At 40.6% G+C, this 19,927-nt stretch overlaps 1 protein-coding gene across 3 annotated transcripts in view; it reads right to left on the bottom strand.

Moving 5' to 3' along the window:
* Window positions 1-2,201: 2,201 nt before the first annotated feature.
* The window catches only part of cadm3 (cell adhesion molecule 3), a 112,346-nt gene continuing 94,620 nt past the window's right edge, over window positions 2,202-19,927 (bottom strand). The window contains exons 7-11 of one of the 3 annotated variants that reach the window (XM_085439907.1): window positions 14,623-14,795; window positions 13,818-14,243; window positions 13,379-13,399; window positions 9,051-9,176; window positions 2,202-6,426 (exon numbers count right to left, since the gene is read on the bottom strand). In XM_085439907.1, the coding sequence (XP_085296033.1) occupies window positions 6,308-6,426; window positions 9,051-9,176; window positions 13,379-13,399; window positions 13,818-14,243; window positions 14,623-14,795 (865 nt within the window). In that variant the 3' untranslated portion in view covers window positions 2,202-6,307. The remainder of the gene's footprint in view (window positions 6,427-9,050; window positions 9,177-13,378; window positions 13,400-13,817; window positions 14,244-14,622; window positions 14,796-19,927) is intronic. The other 2 variants (XM_085439905.1, XM_085439906.1) reach the window with 2 other exon arrangements.

Here is a 19,927-nt window from a genome sequence, read left to right as displayed (position 1 = left end):
CTCTCTCTCTTCCTATGTGCCCCCCCCCCCCCCTTTCATACAATCAGTAGCACACACCCCCTCCCTCCTTCACGACCACCACCTCCACCTCTTCCACCCCTCCCGCTCCAAATCTCGGTTTTAGAGAGAACAGAGAGGAGGGCGCTGCTGCGGCCACAACAAGAACTGCGTTTAAAACATAAAAAGAAACCCAAAAGTCAGGTGTTAAACTTTACAAATGAATGCTGCTTTAAGGATGAAAACACAGATTATGCAGATTATGGATGTGAATAGTTTGTAACCTTTAAATTAAAGTAGCAAAGCAGTGTAGATAGTGTAGATAGTTAAATGTTTAAGTCAGATATTCTGGACATTAATTCGATTCACATAAAAAACGATCAGAAATTTGCATTGTTCAAAGCTTTAGGCGTCTTGATCATTTCATACCAGATTGTGTATATCTGGCTATGGATGACAGGACTACAGATTTTCATGTGCCGATCATAGTTTTAAAATACTAGAGTAAATTCTTTGCTCATCAAATCACAGCAAAAGAGTTTTTGAATAGCTTTTGAGAGCTAAACCATAAAAAATCATGAATGTTGAATATTTATACATGTTGCTATTACTGTTACTATTAGGACTAGTGCAATAACAGTGGCCCGATCGTATCCAGTGTGCTAATGGGAATATCTGCTTATAGAGGGAATTCGTATTCATTTGTATTTATTTATTTTTAAAGCGTAAAAGCCACCAGAACACCTGTTTAATTGCAGCTAAGAAGTTTCATTGCCTGCAAATACAGCAACATGTAAATTGCGTTAAAATTGCATAATTCACCACCCAAATGAGGTCAGCTTTGGCAGTGCACGGATTTGTTGGCACCTACATCAATGCATTTTTGTTCAGTTTGAGCGGGATCACATTTCTGAGGGTGAAAACTAATTAATTTATTATAACGGCATTCTGTTTATTCATCCCAACTGCGCTTTTATATGTAGAACAACTTCCGCAAAAAAATAGTTCTTTATCTTTAAATGAATGGAGAGCACGCATCATCCATCTGTTTTGATGCGACTACATACTGTGCAATTAACCAGTAGCATGTGCACAATATAAGGCTGATTATTAACCTCCAGTACCAACATGTGCTAACAATTTTCCCCAAACCGCAGAGCAAACTAAATGAGAGGACGCAAGGGAAAGATAAGAGCAATGAAAGGAAACCACACAGAAGAAAGAAAGACTTAATAATCGGTTTCAGACATAATAAGATGAATTTTGTTGCCAGTGTCCAATGTAAGTTAATAGAATTAAGTGAGAACATCAGTCAGTAGCTTTCTTAGTTTTATAACCAAAGATCATTTCTGTTTAAACAAGAGTGTTCAGTTTACTATGTTGCACTGCCATCTGTTGGACCTTCTTTTTAGCTGCGTGCTAGAAACAAAATATGCAGTGTGGCTCATCTGGACCTGTTGATAACTTCATTCTGTGGCTTTTAGATTTATGAGCCATTTTATCACATCAATTACTTTCTGGGGGGAAAAGTGTTTTTCAAGCACAGAGACTGATGAAAAGTAAGATGTTTAATCACTGGAAAGAAAGAAAAAAAAACAGGAAAAAAAAAAACCAGAATCCGCTGGCAAAGAAAAGAAAGCTCATAAATCTCATAAGCCTGTTTAAAGTCCTAATCAAATCACTACAGATCTAGCATATAATATTCTTTTAAATATATATATATATGTATATATTTCTTATATTTTAGCTGAAGAGTATTTCCATAGGCGCAATGCTTCGATTCAAATTGAGTCTAGAATCAGAAACTGTCCAGTCCATCTAGTTCAGAGAGAGATAGGAAGCTATTCTCAACAAATATTTCTCTGATATGATGAATATGAAGGCATTTAAAATCTTAAATAACAGAGAGCGCCTTAGAGGTCTTTGATCTTGAAAAGTCTCAGTTTTTTAAGAAAATGTTGCATTTTTCAATGATGCAGTAAACTGCCGGGACCACAAAATTTTACAGCGTGAAACAGTAAACACAGGTACTAATAACATTAAAGACGAGTCTGTGCTGAGTTATTAAATGTGATTAGCAAAATATGTGTTTAACCACACTTTCATATTAAAAAAAAGTTTCATAAGAAAGCTCTAATGGGCATTTCAGACCTGGAATTTTTACTGTTTCCCAGCATAAAGAACAAATGATAAGACACGTGAAATTAACCCAAATGCATGTTTATTGAAGTCAACAACTGAACTGTTATTTTAACAAAAGTAACCCCGAAAAACAAATACTTTATGAACGTAACAGCCAACAGATGCAAAACCCACCACTGCATGCGGTTGGGCCTCACCTTGATGACATCATCAGCCATAGTACAAATTAACATACATGACAGCACTACTCCCATGTGATATGGATATTTATTCAAAAGGAAGACTTGTCATTCAAAATAATAATGATAAGAACAAAGACATTGTCTGAGTTACTGAAATAAGAACATTTTTGTGAATGCAACACACATGAGAGCAAATCTGAAGTTTGTCTGGGTCAATTATTACACGCTTCACACTCATACACAAACACACACACACACACACACACACATATGTACAAATACACCATAGTAACAGACATCAAGCCTGCTGTGCATATCCAAATGTGTGTGTGGATGTGTTTGTATCCAAAGTGTATGTGCAAAGTATGTAGCTCGTAAGAGTATCTGGTAAAAGGCAACACTATATACATGAAATTAATTAAAAATCGTTGTTGAAACAATAACATATGCAAAAAACTAAATGTCTAACCTTCAAGTTTTGGAACATCTAAATTCAAGGAAAGAAAAAAAGATATCAATTGAAATGAAAACAATGAGATTATGCACAACTTTAATGAAACATAATTTAAAAATTAATTGGCTTATTCTACAAAATGAAAAGAGATGGGCGGCAGCTAGTGTGCGGCTGCCTGAAGAGGAGGTGGCGCGTCTGGTGGAAGGGCAGGACAGCTCGTACCGACCGAGGAGGGAGAAGAAAAGCTGTTGTTTGCTGGCATCTGGTGACAGTCAATCATTACTGCACTGATGCACTGAAATGCAATTAGACGTGAGTGCAAATCTCAGTCCAACACTATACCCCTACGTGGTTTTGATAAGGGCATAACGAGTCCTTTGCCAGTTGCTTCACTGCTTTTCTGCTGTGTTGAGGCGGTGCAGACGGATTTCACTGGGACATGTTTGCAGATCAGAGAAAAGCAGGGAGGTCAGCCGGTTAGGCCGCCGCTTCTCGTCTCAGGAGACGAACTTGTCATCGCTGCTCATCTGCAACACTATCTACACTTTCCAACCATTTCTCATGCAAGCTACATGCTAGCAGACTAACTAAGACAAAGGACAGGACAATAAATTACAGGCAAATACAGGTCCATTAGTTTTTAAAAGACACTACACTTTGGTGAGTATGAGTCAGATATTCCTTTCTCCATTCACAGAGCAGAACTAGACTGAGGTTAAATACAAATCAATGGTAACATCTTCAAAGTGGACAACAATCTCTGTGAGACAGAGCCAATCCTCTGATCTGCAGGCATGATAGCAGTGAAATGATAGCAGAAGAGTGTTGTAGAGCAAACATCAGATAAACAGTGCAAGCTCAAACACACAGAATCCAAGCACTGTTTAACCCGGGTTCGCTACTACATCACCAGTCACTAAATAGTCTCACCAAGAGCTCTCGGCAGAAAAAAAGAACAACAGCTGACCCTGCTTCAGGTCGCATTACCCTTTGTAGAATAGCTAGCTTATAGACATACTACTTGCTCACAAAGAAGAAAGCTAGGTAGCGGTTAACAACAACACGGGGAAAGGAATGCAAAATCACATTCCCTGAACATTCCCATAAAATGTGTACAAAAACTATCAAAGACATAACTGTCTACAGGTAGACTGACAACAACAGCAAGTGGATTCCTCTCCAAACACTCCCAAACAGTGCTTCGAAGAGCCATCAGCACACGCCAGCAAAGCTATAGACGCTACTTCTACTGTACGTCTATGTGAACTCGTGGATGAGAGACCAGGAAGGAGAATCAGACATCAATCAGAGATGGAGTGGGGGAGACGAGTGATGAGAGGAGGGGACATGGGGTGAAGGTGGATCAGGACGCAGACGGGATGATTGATTAAAGAATGCAAGAAATGGACGGGCAGAGCAGAGGGGGAAAAAAAGAGAAGAGGACATTTAAGTTACTAAATGACTTTCTTCAGGGTTAGTGCCGCCCAGACTCGGCACCCTGCCCACCAAACCAAAGCTTGGCATGTGTACAGTCTAGAGCCCAGAGCCTCTTAGTTAGATTGCAATCAATTTCAATGACCGGGCCAAGTGGAGCTTTCAGTGCTAAGGCGAACTTCCAACCTTAATAAAACACTGTGCATTTATGGGAACCTTTTGCTAAGCTGGTAAATGATTCCTGCTTGCAATAACACACATACACACACACACACACACAAAAAAAACAAACAGTAACAGAAAGGTTTTTTGCCAGGAAGTTTGTCATAATGCATGTAGCCAGTCCTATTTGGCCCTGTAGTGGAAAAGCAAGCAAGCATTTTCACCTCTGAAAGCAGCAAATGTGCCAACCTCTTAGAGGAAGTCATGATGTCACTACTCAATGAATTTAGCGCCAGGTGGCCTCGCCAAGACAAGCAGTCTGCTGCAGAGAGAAAAACGGCGAAGGTGAACCGTGGGATCAGCGGGGCCAGCTGGAAGGAAAGCCACAGTGGTCCACAAGTACAAACACTGGGCAGCAGAATTCAAGATAAACTCCACCACCAACTTGTCGCCGTTCAAAGCTCTCGACCGAAGGTGTGCTGCTGATTAGCATTTAGGAGCAGAGAGCCGACAAAGCAGGGAGAAACTCCATTCATCAGCGAAAAAAGGAACTAAGTACATAAACATTGTTGAAAACCTGAACATCAAAATCAAAATACAAGTTAGGAATTCGATTCATGGACTCCTGGGCTGACAAACTGACAAACACTGTAAAAATGTTAACACTGACAGTAACATACTGAGACACTGACGAGAGAAAATCCCTCACGAGTCCCCAAGAGATCAAAGAAAAAAAGAAAAAAAGATCAAAGAAAATCAGAATATACAAATATTTGCAGTTAATGTTAGTCTTCATCGCAACATCATTGTTGTTATGTTTCTATTTTTTACCCAGATATTGATATTTCGACTCTGCATTTCCACGCATGTAATAAAAACAGGCAGGCTTTTTTTTGAGTATATAAGTTACTGTAATGCAGTAACAGACTGTATGAGTTACAGGAGAGGGGGGGTGGAGAGAGAAAGAGAAGGGGGATAGAAGGAGAGACAGAAGGCAGAAACAGGACAGAGAGAGTGTATTTACAGCACACCAAACATTTTCTGTCAAGTAAAAAGAATGCTATATAATTCTATATATATATATATATTTATATATGTATACTGGAGCCCCTGGGCTTTGTAGCACAAGGTGGGAATGCTGTTTTTGCATGGGTGTTGCATGTTTTTGTGGCGTTGCATTGTGGAAAACTCGATGGCTCGTACCGGGGTTTGCGAGGACGTAGGAAGAGGTTTGATGGCATAAAAAGATTAAACCGTGAGAGAGGGAGATTATGTTTGTCAGTAATAATTTGCTTTAGATGGATTTCTCTGTCACGAGGAGGCTTATAGAGGGATTCTGCCTTGTTAGATGTAGAGAATGAGGAGAAAAAAAAAGTGAATAGACAGACCTGGTTTGGATTAAATGTTGAGAAGACAGGTTTGAGAAGTGGAATATCAGCTCGACATGTTGGAATGTGACTTACAATTTAGATTTTTCACGGCGCTGACAGTTCAAAATAGGCTACGATGCTTGTGTGACAATGTGTTAATGTGTCAGAATTCGGATGCGTGTTAGTAGGAGGCTCCCGTTTGTTATTCTGAGCATCTATGAGCATTCACGTCTGTGTGAAAACAGATTCACCCCTTAACTGACACAAGTATGTTACATGTTCGTGTGTGTGTTTGAGTGTAACATTAGTTCATCCATATGTCAGTGCAAAATCTCACTTCCCTGTATCAATGCAAAGAGGGTAGTACCAGCTGAAGCTCAACTCAGCCCAGAGTCCTTTCCCCCCATTCCCATCCCAATCATCCCTCCAACAGAGTGAAGAACTGAAGCATCGTGAAAAAAAATCGAAGTTTCCTTTCCTTCACTCTTCCCCTCTCCTCCAATCCACGTCCTCCAACTTTTTCTCCGCCTCCTCCCGCTTCTTTCCTCCACCACTCTGTTCTCTATCTAGATAAAGTACTCTTTCTTGTCCTCTGCTCCGGAGTGACCTCCTTCTGCGTTGATGATGGCTGTGTCGGCATCCGGGGCATCATCTGAGCCCTTGGCCTCGTGGGTCAGATACGTTCCTGTGGCAGGAGAGAGAAAAATTTGGAGAAGTAAGATTAAATAAGGCAGCGAAAGTGCAACATTGTAACTGTAAAAATTAACCAGACAAAGACCAGCAGAAAATAAACCATTGCAGTTTGCTACACAGTGTGTTGCTAGCTAAAGGTCCAGCTGCTTTATTTAAACCTTACATGCAAGTTCTCGTGTTTTTAAATCATCCATCCATCCATCCATTCACTTCCGCTTATCCTTTTCAGGGTCGCGGGGGGCGCTGGAGCCTATCCCAGCTGTCATAGGGCGAGAGGCGGGGTACACCCTGGACAGGTCGCCAGTCTGTCGCAGGGCCAACACACAGAGACAGACAACCATTCGCACTCACATTCACTTGCACATTCACACCTAGTGGCAATTTGGATTATCCAATTAACCTATCCCCACAAGTTGCATGTCTTTGGACAGTGGGAGGAAGCCGGAGTACCAGGAGGGAACCCACGCAAACACGGGGAGAACATGCAAACTCCACACAGAAAGACCCCGGCCTGATGGTGGAATTGAACTCAGGACCTTCTTGCTGTGCGGCAACAGTGCTAACCACCGTGCCACCGTGCCGCCGTTTTTAAATCAGATCATGAAATTATGTTTTTTCATATTGTGAAATGTGCTGCTAAACAAACTGAGGCAGACTAACTGTGCTATTATAAGGCTGCATGAAAATACTCTGCAGGTTAGTGCAGGATAAACAGGTGAGCTTGCTGTACTGTGATGGATTAAAGTAAAGTGTGTGACTGGTGCACAGTGGCTGTGGTTTCATGGCCAGAGTTAGGTTACATCAAGTGTAGCAGAGATTAATATGGATTTTTGCTGATGATGCTGAGATCCATTGACTGAACTCTATCTTCATACCAACTTTATACCATCTAGAAAAAAGAGTGTACTGACAGTGTAGATGGAAATCAGCCAGAACAACTCATGAAACATCTGCTGACACCTGGTTCAATTCAGGTGTGCAAATGACAAAGAGCAGCAGGTCAGCTGATCACAGCCTGCACACTAAGAAAATCTACGAGAGCTCTCGATAGAAATTATTGTGAGTTATATTCTTTTCCCCACAGTGAGCCATTGCAACCAATTTTAGGTTTCCCCACCTGCTGAATTCCACTTTAACCCCTGACTGTACACATTTTTCTGTTTAGAGGCAGACACCCTCTGCAATGTAGGCAACAGAAAATAGATATGTATTTTTTTTTTATCTTCCTTCTTTTTCTTCAGATTCAAGCTGAGTATAATTAGAATAACAAAAAGTATGCATTCCCATCTAGCCATTCATTTTATCATTATGTTAATATAGCACAAGGTTCAGTTAACTTTGCACAAAAATAGAAACATCCTTGTTACTTTCTTACTTTGAGTACATTTCAGAGCCTGCTATTTTGCTTTTACATTAGTAAAGAAGTTAAATCAGTACTTCAACTTTTACTGGAGTAATTATTAACAGCAGTATTTCTACTTAAGTACAGAACGTCTTCATGCCAAATATCTCTAGGGAAGAGACAAACCCCAAGTTGCTCTCTGATGCCTCCATCGCAGCATGAATGTGTATAAATGTTAGCTAGAAAGCAGAGAAAAAGTGATTGTGTGAATGGGTAAGAATGGGTGAATGCTCAGGTAGAGCAGAGAAGCGCTATTTAAGAACCAGTTTATTACTATTACCGTTTTAATATGATGTTGGTGCCTGTTTTAAAATAATGTTAGGTCATCATAAGTCTGTTGAATCAAAGGTAGTTAGGTAAATAACCCCATCACCTATAAGGCTTTTACTTCTTACACAAATTTAAATGTAAAGGTCTGAGTGTTATTAGCTTTTTATTGCATGTACTGGTAGTTTACGTCTAATGAATAGGATAACTAGCATTGTGCCCACTATACTCATCACAAATTAGAAACCATATCCATTTGCTGACAAACAATTGCCTGAAACAGTCAGAGGTAATTGGTAGTGAAGGGAAACGGACATCATTCCTAGTAGATCTGGCACTTGTAAACAACAGCCAGCAGGCAGTCGCTTTCAATATTCTACCAGCTTGAAGCACCTAACTCAGGGATTGAATCTGGTTGAGTGGTGGTGGAGTTTGTTTTAATCAACCACCCCACCTGGGTACTGAAACAGGTCTTTATTGCCTCTGAACTTTGCATTACAGTATTTACTGTTTCCGTCCTAAAATTGGACTGAACGCATTATTTTAAATTCCAAATAAAAGTTGGTGATGTAACGAAAAGAAAAGGCTGGTGACACATCGCCGATGACAGGCAGTCTAATTTAAAAAGGGGGGTTATGTGAACCAAAATGTTTTAAAAAGAAATAAACATTCTCTTTGTGTGAGTCATTCATCTTCTTATTCTGATTTGAGCATAAATAAATTCATTAATTCCAAGTTTTAAGCTTATAACTCACATATACTGTAGGTGTAACTGCATTTGCATTTCTTTGTGTTCCTTCATTTGTATGCATATTTGCAGGTGCGAGATCCAGTCTTGGAGCTCATGTATCCATATTTATGCAAGTGTATCTCTGTGTATACTCGTGCACGCATGAATGAGTGTGCGTCCGTGTGTTCATGAGTCCGTGTTTGTGGGAGGCAGTGACCTTTGTGTCTGATGAGGTATCTGCCGAGGACGATGAGGAGGCAAAGCAAGATAAAGACGATGACAGCCACTACCCCTCCGATCACGGCGTGGTCCACCCCCGAAGTCGTCGACATGGCTGTGGGGTCTTAAGAAAAGGTCGAGCAGTGTGGAAGAAAGAAGAAGAAAGGGGGGAAGGGGAAAAAAAGAGAAGGCATGATAAAGAAAAAGAGAAAAAAAAGCAAGAGAAAATGAGGTAGAAGCAGCGAGAAATAAGGGGAGAGCATGACAGAGAGACAGAGATGGAGGACAGAGGGGGAGACGAGGGGGTGGAGGAATATTGGTGGAAACGGATGATGAAAGGCGGTAGAAATAAAGAGAGTGAGAGAGAGAATAATGGGGAGAGTGACAGAGAGAATACAGAGCGAAATGACAAGAACAGGGGAGCAGAGAAGACTTGTCAATATATAAAACCCACTGAGCCAAAGTTTCAGAAGACAAAGACAGGGATGTGAAAAAGCCAGGCGAAAGAAAGAAGGCCACTGAGTCACCTTAAAAATTGTTTGCAGTCTACAAACCAAGTACCAATCACTTCGTGGGAACCTTGCGGGAACACACACAGACTCTTGATGTTGGCTGAAATCCTGACCCCTTCAGCCGTGGTGATTTCACTGTGACTGATTGATTTTATGCTCCTCTTTGAATTAAAATGTTCGGTCTTGAGAAATCCAAGGCAATGCACCAAACTGTACCAGAGTCCCAAACCTCCAGGGGCTCCCAAAGCCCCAGATTCTGCTTTTAGGATGATTTGATTAAGTATACATTTATCTAGCAGATTCATTCAATCACGGAGGATTTAGAATGAATATGTTTCATATACTCTAGCACATTTCAGAACTTCTTGTTGTTAATTTTAAATCATTGACATTCCATCAAACAAGTAATGAGTAAGAGTTCTTCATAACTTACTACAGTTTAAAATGATTGTCATGTATTGCAGGATAGTAACACTTAGCTTTTTAATGATTTAAAAGCTGTATTATGAATATATGTTTAAAAAAATATATACAAGTTGAAATTGCAGTGCAACCAGAAAATGCAGCAGATAATTTATTTGTTGCATCTTTTGAAGTTTATGATTCTTCAGTTTAGTTTTAATCCAGTACTTTGTGCAGTATTTGCCTCTGTATTTCCTTTTTTTCCCTCCTGTGTCAAGTTTATTCTTATGTCTGTGTTTCCCTGTTTAGTTGTTTTTACCCATTTAGTGTTTTGCTCTGCTAGCTAGTTGTGTCTTGTATTTAGTTTTATTCCCTCCGTGAGTGTTTTATATTGTCTGCACCCGCGTCTTGTTTCTGTCCAGCTGTGTCTAATCCCCATCAGCCCTCATTGTGAGCTAATATAATCCTATCATTCCTTTGTCCAGTGTCACAGAGTCCGTTTACCCTCCCAGTCTGTTTTCTGCCAGTCTGTTATTCCTGCTTCCTTCTGGATTTCTGTTACTTTGATCATGAACTTTATTGCTGGACTGCGTATTTTCATTTTACTTTTTCTGTGTCTACATATCGGTATCTGAATCCTGAGTTTCCTTCTCTCCACAGGAGTTTGCAAGCTCTGCAGACTCATTACACATAAATAGATTTCCCTAACCATTATGTGTAGTTATCTATGAGTCCTTACTAAGATAATATGACACAACAGTTTAAAAATAATCTTGTTTTTTATTGATTGCTTATGCTCTACACGACTCTGCTTGGATCAGCTTGTTGTTGTGTTTGTGGTGTTCCAAACAAATGCTGCCACCAGGGAAGTTGCAGGCCACCTTCAGATAGACAAACTATGCAACATCAACACCTAGAGATGAAGGCTGCTTCTCACGTCTCTTCTTTATTTTGTTAATCTTCATTTATTGGCCGTTATAACAGCTGACACCATCAAATCAGCAAATAGCTCAGCCAAGTCACGCTGTACATGACATAAAAGAAGTGTCATAAAAATACAGGAAAGACCTAACGGTAGCACTTTAGGATAATGTCACACTATTAAGCATTTGCAAGATATTATAAAGGTATTAGCAAGTGCTTAATTCATCATTCATATAACATTACTCCTCGTTAGTATGCCATTTATAAACACAAATATGTTTGTCCATCTGTTACACCAGTAACACCTATCATTGCTACTACATAACAGCTAGTAACAATGATAATCATGATCATAGTCATAAGTATTTATCTGTATTTTTTAAACGTCAAACTAAGGAGGAGTAATGCTATATAAATGATGGATTAAGCGCGTGCTAACGCCATAATAATGTTCATAATTATAAAAGTGCTAACAACTTAACAAAAATTTCATTTATGTAGCGTCTACACTTCAACACAATTATTTCAGAACAGTTTTTCATTTTTCTTTTTTTCTTGACTTGGGTAAGTTTCTGAATAATGTTCAGTTGACTTTAAGAGAAGACATCCTTTTCTCTTCTTTAAAGTGTTTTTTTTTCTGTTTGTTTGTTTGTTATGTTTTGAAGAGATGAAGGTTTTTCAGCCAACAACAGAAAATTTTGAGTTCCTCTTGTTGCCTCAAATCAGCCACTTAATCAACTTACTCTTCAGAAGAGAAAGCGATCTAAGTGGAAATAACACAATACATCAATCATTTCGCCTGGCTTTTTAGAACTGATCAGACACTGGGTGTTCATTATTTGAAAGTCACTTAGGCAGGAACAACTGAAATGCAGCGTGTCTTGAATGAATGAATGAATGAATGAATGAATGCTTTATTGGCCATATGCAGGTTGCCCCACAGAGGAATAGGACCCCCCCCGACTTACACACACAACAACAAGACATCACATGGGAATACAGTCGGAGACCGACAGCGTTGGGAGAATAACACCGAAAAAATTACACAACATTGGGAAAAGTACAAGAGGAAAAAAGAGACCTCTTCACACGCTGGGCAACCTATGGGAGGACAGCATGAGAACAGGAAACAAAAAAAAACTCCTCTGCACAGAGAGCACATTAATGTCCACATCACAACATCAGAGCACATGACAAGCCACAGGGGATGGATAGGGGGGTGGGGGGTGATTCGAAGGAACACAGCAGTCGTCCTGCACCATGCTATCATTTCAGCGCGGCACGCAGACCCGCTGCCTTCCCCCGCAGGAACAAGCATCGAAGGCGTTTGGAAGGGAGGGGGATGAGTGCGTGCTTATCAGTGTAAGTGTATGTGTGTGCGTGTCCATAGTTCAGCTGAGACAGTGTCCTTCGCTGTATCAGGCTAAGTAAACAGTCCTCCAGCCGATCCAGGTGTCCTTCATGGGATGGGAAGAATAGTCATCACACAGTCGTTATCTTATACCAAAAAACACAAAAAACACACCTTAAAAAGATATTAGAGGAATAAAAAGGAACGATTTTGGAGAGGCTGTTTTTTTACCTGGCAATCAGCAAGTTAAAACAATGTGGAGGACAAGCTATTTTTCTTTACACTCAATTGGATTGCAGAACAGAGACACTAAAGCACAGCAATAGCTACTGTCAACCAGAAATAAAACTGAAAGTGAACATGGAAGAAAAGAGCATTTTACAACCAGCTGGGTCACCAAAGGATGTAGTGAAGGGCCTTTTTGTAGGAGAAATATATTTCAGCCAATTGGAGACGTGAAGGGCCTGACAGTGGTGAACCAGAGGCCAGCTCTAGACAAGAGAATGGGAGAAAAGAGGAAAAGGGGAAAGCGGAGGGTAGGACTCTGTACGTCGATCAGAATAACACACAAACACAGAGAGTCGGGCACACACTCTGGTTGCCCAGCGCGGAGGTGAGAGAGGGGCATGCTGACGAGGCGAGACTGAGAATGAGCCCATAAATCCTGCTGTCAGCATCAAAGGAAAGCAGACAAGACCCAAGAACACCTCGAAGCCTGACCCCCCTCCCTCCTTGGTACACGCACATACACACACACACACAGAGAGAAACACACACAGAGGAAGTGGAACACTGTGTAAATGACTTGTACCACTTAAGGGGTCATGCTAGTCTGTGTGTCTTTGGGAGATAGAAGTGAGTGTGGCTGTGAGTGTGTGCAGCACGTGGGAATGGTGGGTACTTGTGTCTGGAGCCAGTCTGTGTATGTATGGGCAACAACAAAGCATTATGTGGGCAGAGTATAAAATATTCATCCCTCTACTCACAAGTTCAAAGTGTCGCCAGACTACTTTTTCCCCCCAGAATCAGAGACAGTCAAAAACAAAACTACAAAGAGTCAGGCGGACAGACAGGTGGACGAAAAGTTGGAACGACAGAAAACAAAAAGACCACAGGTGACTGGTGGAAAAGTTATACCTGTAATGTTGCGTGCTTCATCTTCAGAAGTGGATGGGTGGATGGATTGTTGAATGTATGGATGGAGGGAGGGATGGTTGGTGGTTAGGTAAGTGGAGGAATGTTTGTTAAGGAAGAGATTTGGGGTTCAACGGGAGGAAAGAGGAAGACAAGAAAAAAATGTGAAACAGCTGTGACACAGCCAAACAAATGCCATTTTTTCCTTTATGGAGTGCTCCGTCATTTCCTTTGTTGCCACGCTTTTTTCTGTGTTTGCGTGTGTGCGCGCATGTAACACAAGGTCAGAATATTTTTGACTGCTACACAATTCAAGATCAATTTTTGGTACAGCGGGAAAACATAAGAAAGCTTCAAACGTTTTGGATTTTCTCGGTTATATTAAGATTCTCGCATCTCTTTGCTTACAGGTGTGTGTGCGTAAGTGTGTAACTGGTTTTACCTGTGAAAGTGTTAACTCCATTCAGCTGGACTGAAACTGGGGGCGTAAGGGAGGAGGCAGGGGATGAGTAGGCGGGAGTGGCAGTGATGCTAGAAGAGCTGGTGGAAGGAGGAGTTGGGGATGAAGTGGGGTGGGGGGAAGAGGAGTCTGGAGAGAATGGCAGGTTGGGGAAGAGAGCGTTGGAGAGGGTCATGGTGGAGGATTCAGAGATGGTGGTTGACACATCAGTTGATGAAGGGGAGGAGTTTGAGGAAGAGGAGGTGGTGAAGGGGTCAGTAGTGGAAAAGGGGTCAGAGTAAATGGAATCAGAGCCAGAGCCGAAGAAGCTGTCGGTAGGAGAGGAAGATGGGAGGGAGGAAGAGGGGGTGAAAGATGAAGAACCAAGTGAGGGAACTGTGACTTTTGGGGAGTCTGGGTCCATGGGATCTTTGAGGAGGTCGAGAAAAAAAATGAAGCGCAGCAGGAGAAAAAAATGGGTGAGCAAAGCGCAAAAACGACCACGAATTGAATGAACGGGTCACATAAAAGCAAAGGGAGAGAAGCGCAAGAAATGAACGAAAGCGGTTGGATGGTTGTGGTCAGGCGCGGTTGGATGAGAAAAAAACAAAAAGAAAAAACAAAGACAGGAGGAAAGAAACAAAAGAAAATCAGAAGAGAAAAAAGATGGAAGTACAAGCAAAGCCACAACAAACAAAGGAAGGAATAAAAAAACGTGATGAAGAAAGAAAACATCCCAGAGTCCCTCTCCTTCCTCTTTCTGTCACCACACATCCCTTTTTTCCCTCTTTTTGCTTTTTCTCCTTACCTTGCACCAAGAGTGTGTACTCCCCCTCGCTGCTTCCAATGCCGTTGTCAGCGTGGCACACGTAGACGCCATTATCTGATTTGTTGAGCATCGAGAAATGCAGGACAGCACCATCAGGTTTGGCCTGTAAGGGGAGCCCTCCATCTTTCTTGTCCCATGTGTAGATAGTGGGCCTGGCAGACAGAGAGAATGAGAGACCTCAGCTGAAACATATACAGTCTGAACAATCAAAAGATTCTACAGTGATGAGAGAGGGGAGCTGTGACAAGTGCTTCAGGAGAAAGAAAAAAAGGTTGAGCGAGACAGGCGAAAAGAAGGAAGGGTCAAAGGAGCGGGGAAACTGGGAGGAATAAAGACAGAAAAAGAAAAGATAAAAGCAGGAGAGCAGAGCAGAGGAGACACGAGGAGAAACAGGAGGAGAAAAAAGGAGGGATAGGGAAGTTGTTGCAGGAGACAGCAAAGTAGATGAATAAAAAAGAAAGATGGAAAAAATAATGGCACGGCTTGAAGAAGAAAGGCGCTTAAAAGCGACAGAAAGAGAAGAAGACAACAGAGTGAAGATCAGCATTTCAAATCAGGCTGCGCTAAAAAATCCATTCTGCATAACAGATTGTGAACGAGAGAGATAGCGAGACGAGCTTTGATAAAAGAATCAATTATGTAAATGTACAAGTCCTTAAGCACTGTACAGTAATTAGGATGACGGGGAGTCTGAATCGGGCACAGACCTGAATATACTGGACTGATTAATCACTCTTGGAAATGTGAAAAAACTCCTAGCGACACCTAAAGGTGCGATCCGTAACTTCACGGCTTTGGCCAGGTTGGCATTCGTACGCTAACTGTAAATGGCAGGAATAATGAGCCTCTTTGAATAAGCTACTTCAAACCAGTATTTAAAACCTAGCTGGATGAGTCGCAGCTGTAAAGGAGTAACTCTGTTGGTCTTTGTTGCTGGGTAAAATTCTCCAAATGGCTGAAAGCTAATGAAAAACACTATCTGCTCCCTTGACACTTCCTGCGGAGATAACGCTTGGAAAGACCAAGTGTCAAAGTTTCGAGTATGCTTCATTTTAGGCAAAGAAATCCTAACAACCCTGAAGGGAAAGCCTTTCAGTGCCCCGAGGCAAATAAAAGATGATTATTCAACCATAAAATGTTTAAAAATCAGCATGTCGTTTCAGTGCATTGTGTGGTTACCTGCAATAAAATGTAATCTTCTGTTGTTTTACACCGCTTCCAAATGCTTGATAATGTGCAATTAACCGAACAATTAACTCCACATTTACAGGCTGTGACTCGTGTAGTAATATTAAACATAATGCTCGATATACGTTTACGTACAGCGGGGCAGCTTAAGTGGAGAAAGCGGATTGGTGAGATCACGATAATGATCTGATAATTCCCAGCATGCAGGTCTAAACTCTGCGCTTTATTCTTGGCTGTGAGCCCCGCTTAGGTGGAAAGTTTTCAATTAGCACACATGCATTAGTAAACACTGTACAAAAGTCATGATACGCTTGAAGACATTCCTTATTGCAATTATGGGTACTTTGGAGCTGCATACGTCTCCCTCTCCCAGTTGTAATCATTATCACTGAGAAGAATGAGCTTTTGGGTATTTCTGCTAAACTATTAATATAAGATTTGTTAAATTAAGCTAATTTATAAAATCTTTGTAATTCAAGAGTTATTTCAACCGAACATATCATGTCAACAGATAATGGTATTTTTACAATTAGAGATTATAAATGGATAAGCCTTGTGATTTTTTTATGTTGTTTTTATTTTTGATTAAATCCCAGAGACTACACTGTTACTCTCGCTCTTTCCAACCCACTCTGTGGCGCTCAGTCCCAAGGTCACTGTTTCCTGCAGAATATAGACAGCCTTGAAGCTGCTCTAATTACCTTTTTTGTATTAACAATGGGTGAAATGATTATGCTACTAATTTTTTTTTTCTGTTTTCATCAGACAGACAAATTCAGCAGTTGAAGCTTGCAAAGATTTGAAGGATTTAGATGCTAAAGAGCCACAGCCGACCCTTTGGGAGTTTTTAGAGACTAAATCAGCAAAGGTAAAAGAACATCGCTCAGCAGACGGGGCATACAGACTCAACTTACAAATGAATGGCAATGTTGCTCTGTGTGTGCATGTGTATAAATAAACTTCTGTTTGACAACCTGTTTGCTGTAGAAACACAACAGCGGTATTTAACTTACAGCCAGTGGGCCAAACTGGGCCCACCACAGGCTGCCGGCTGGTGCACTTATTCATTAAATCAAATTTACTAAAGAGGCTCCAGCTACGTTTAATGTTGTTTGAACTCCTTCAGTTTAGGGCTGCCACGATTTGTCGACTAGTCACGATTACGTCGACTATCAAAATCGTCGACGACTGATTTAATAGTCGACGCGTCGTTTGAAACTTTGTATGATCACAAAAGACGCAGGAATAAGTGGCAGGATTTAAGAGTGTAATAACGGACTGAAACAGAAGATGGCAGCATTGCATGTACAAGGATGTCAGCTACCGTTAAACCCCGAAGAAGAAGAAGAAGAAGCAGCTGTGTCCCAGAATTCATAGCGCGGCCCAGCGCAGTTTCCAACAATGGCGGCAGCTAGTTAGTTTTAATGTTACTCTTATTATTCTTTCTGGGTCACAAAATAAACGTTTAACATATTTTCAGGCGAGAATGTAGCTGTGTAAACCTCAAATATCTGCTCAGTTTATCAGGACACCACATATTTTCAAAAGCGCTCCGACGTTTTCGGAGACATCTGTTACCCACTAGCTCGTTAGCGAGCCGGGGGCTAGGCTCACTAGCGCCGTGAGAACACCGGACTCCCCGCAAATCGTTTTCAAACCCACCGCCGTCTTTCGCTACTCAGGTTAAATATATATGAGTCACTTAGATAACTTAAAATGTTATTGTTTGGCTTTTTTTTTTAGTATTTTATTTGTTCCTGAGTAAATCAGTTTGTCTGAGATTAAAGTTATAGTTTTTACACAGCTGAATAAACGTCAAGCAGACAGCTGATTATCAGAAGTGTGAGATGCTCCAGAATATACTCCAGTGTCCTGTTATATTTTAGATAGCAAGGAGTTTATTAATCTTCACCGAAACAATCTGCAAACTTCATTAAAATTCAATAAACTATCATCTTGTCTTTATTTTTAGTTAGCACAGACCTTAAACACTTAAAGCTGTAAGCCAGGGGTGCTCAATACGTCGATCGCGATCGACCAGTCGATCGCAAAGGTAGTATTGGTAGATCGCATGGCATTAAAAAAATAGATGCCAGCCTATCATCCATCCCATCACTTGATTGATACAGGGAAGCCAGTCAGATGACAGCAGATTTTTTCTGACGCTTAGGTCGCTGCGCATGCGCAAACAGCGGCGCGAAGTGTAGTAAAACTGACAAGCTAGTCAGCGAGTTAACTCCAATTTTTAGCTCTCGGTTTTTTCTCTTAAACCTGGCCGTCAGCAGCTACTGTCCGGACTATGCATCCCTGGCTGATTCAATTCAGTGCAAGTCATCAGAGTAAACTCAGGTAATGACAAAAAATTTACATAGTTAATTGTGTTGTGAAATATTGGATATTGCGGTTATGCATGTATATACATTGTAGATATAAAGAATCCTCAATATATTTATAAATAAGTATATGTTTTGGATTTTTGTAGTGGGTAGATCATTTTGACTTGGTCATTTTATAAGTAGCTCACATGCGGAAAAAGTGTGAGCACCCCTGCTGTAAGCTAATGATAGTTATATAAGAGCAGATGCTGCTGGTGCAATAAGCTGTAGTTTTACGTCTAATGGATGATGATCTGATTAGTCGACTAATCGCAAAAATAATCGGTGACTAGTCGACTATCAAAATAATCGTTTGTGGCAGCCCTACTTCAGTTGTAACCAAAGCATTTGTAACTAATTCAGATAATAAATAAAGTAAAATATGTGCTTTATCCGTATCCACAGGCATCATATCTATGCTTCCATGAAATTAATGCAGTTTAAAAGTCACTAAATCTGAAAATAAAATTGATGACTTGGAGGCCTTTTAATCATTATTCACTCTTTATTTATTTAGTGCTGTTAGGATAATTAACTGGACCCTGATTTCCTGTCATTTAAAAAAAATTACCCCCAGGCAAAGAAGTGTATGGAAAGGTCCTCAAGGCTGAGTATACCTGCCAGCAATGTGGCTGTATGTTAGTGACAAACAGTGCGCTGCAAATGCTACTCCTCATGTCTTTATACTTTCCTTCCAAGCAGACTTTCTTGTATTTTTTAAAGTGGTCTTAGGCAATAGCTCTCGAGGCATTTTGATCTTTTACGGTTTTTCTGCTTTTTCTACTCACTCTCAACTCAGTTGTTGTACCTGATCTTTTTCAGAGGAATTTTGGGAATTACAAATCTGTTAATGTAGAATTTCCAGATTATCTGTACTTTACTTGAGTATTTTTTTTTACGTTTACTAAATTTTTTAAACAAATATCGGTACTTTCTACTCTTTAGATTTTCAAAACAGACTTGTTACTTTCGGTTTAACACATTTGAAGGGAGTTTTTATTTCATGTCACTGCGGGCCTTCAAACATTAAACACATAAAAGACAATCCTAATAGCATATCAATCACCAGGGGTTATTGCATTAAAAAAAAGATGAAAGAGTCAAAACCATACAAGCTATGCATAATTTATATTGCCAGTCAAGGTGGGCCGGCGTTTGTTTTTTCTTTGAACAAGTGGAGATGTTTTTAAGTTGTGTTCGCAGTACTTCAGTACTTCTAGCTAACCCTACAGAAGAAGAGCAAGTACAAAGGCAGTAACATTTTTTGAGTGGCAGGTAATTTCAAATGTAACGTTATTATCAGCTCAACAAATATCAGCAAGCGCACAAAGTGTGCAGTTTGTCGCACAGTGTGTCTGCCTGCTAAGGGTCCAGCTGCTGTTCTTCACAGGGAGAGAAAAGAGTGCAAAATAACTTCACTCAAACAAACAGAGTTATACTAACTGTGTGTTATTGGCAGGTTGCATAGTGGATGTGGTGTTCCTGGTTATAGTTAGGTTACATGAAGGATAGCAGAGATTAATATGAATTTTAGCTGATGACACTTAATTCACTGAATTCCACCTTCATACCAACTTTATACTGGTATAAAGACAGAATAAACAATGTCGGTGTAGAGGATAGGAATCAGCCAAGATAGGACTGCTTGCATCTTTTTGAATACAGTTGTGTAACTCCACAAAGGTCAGCAGGAGCACAGATCAGCTCATCACAGCCTATAT

This window comes from Copadichromis virginalis, linkage group LG18 (assembly GCF_057382275.1).
Source record: "Copadichromis virginalis isolate Kocher_CV1m ecotype Utaka linkage group LG18, C_Virginalis_male_GT1.1, whole genome shotgun sequence".
NCBI lineage: Eukaryota > Metazoa > Chordata > Actinopteri > Cichliformes > Cichlidae > Copadichromis > Copadichromis virginalis.
Note: the sequence above shows the minus strand (reverse complement) of the source record. Positions and strands in the feature narration are given on the sequence as shown.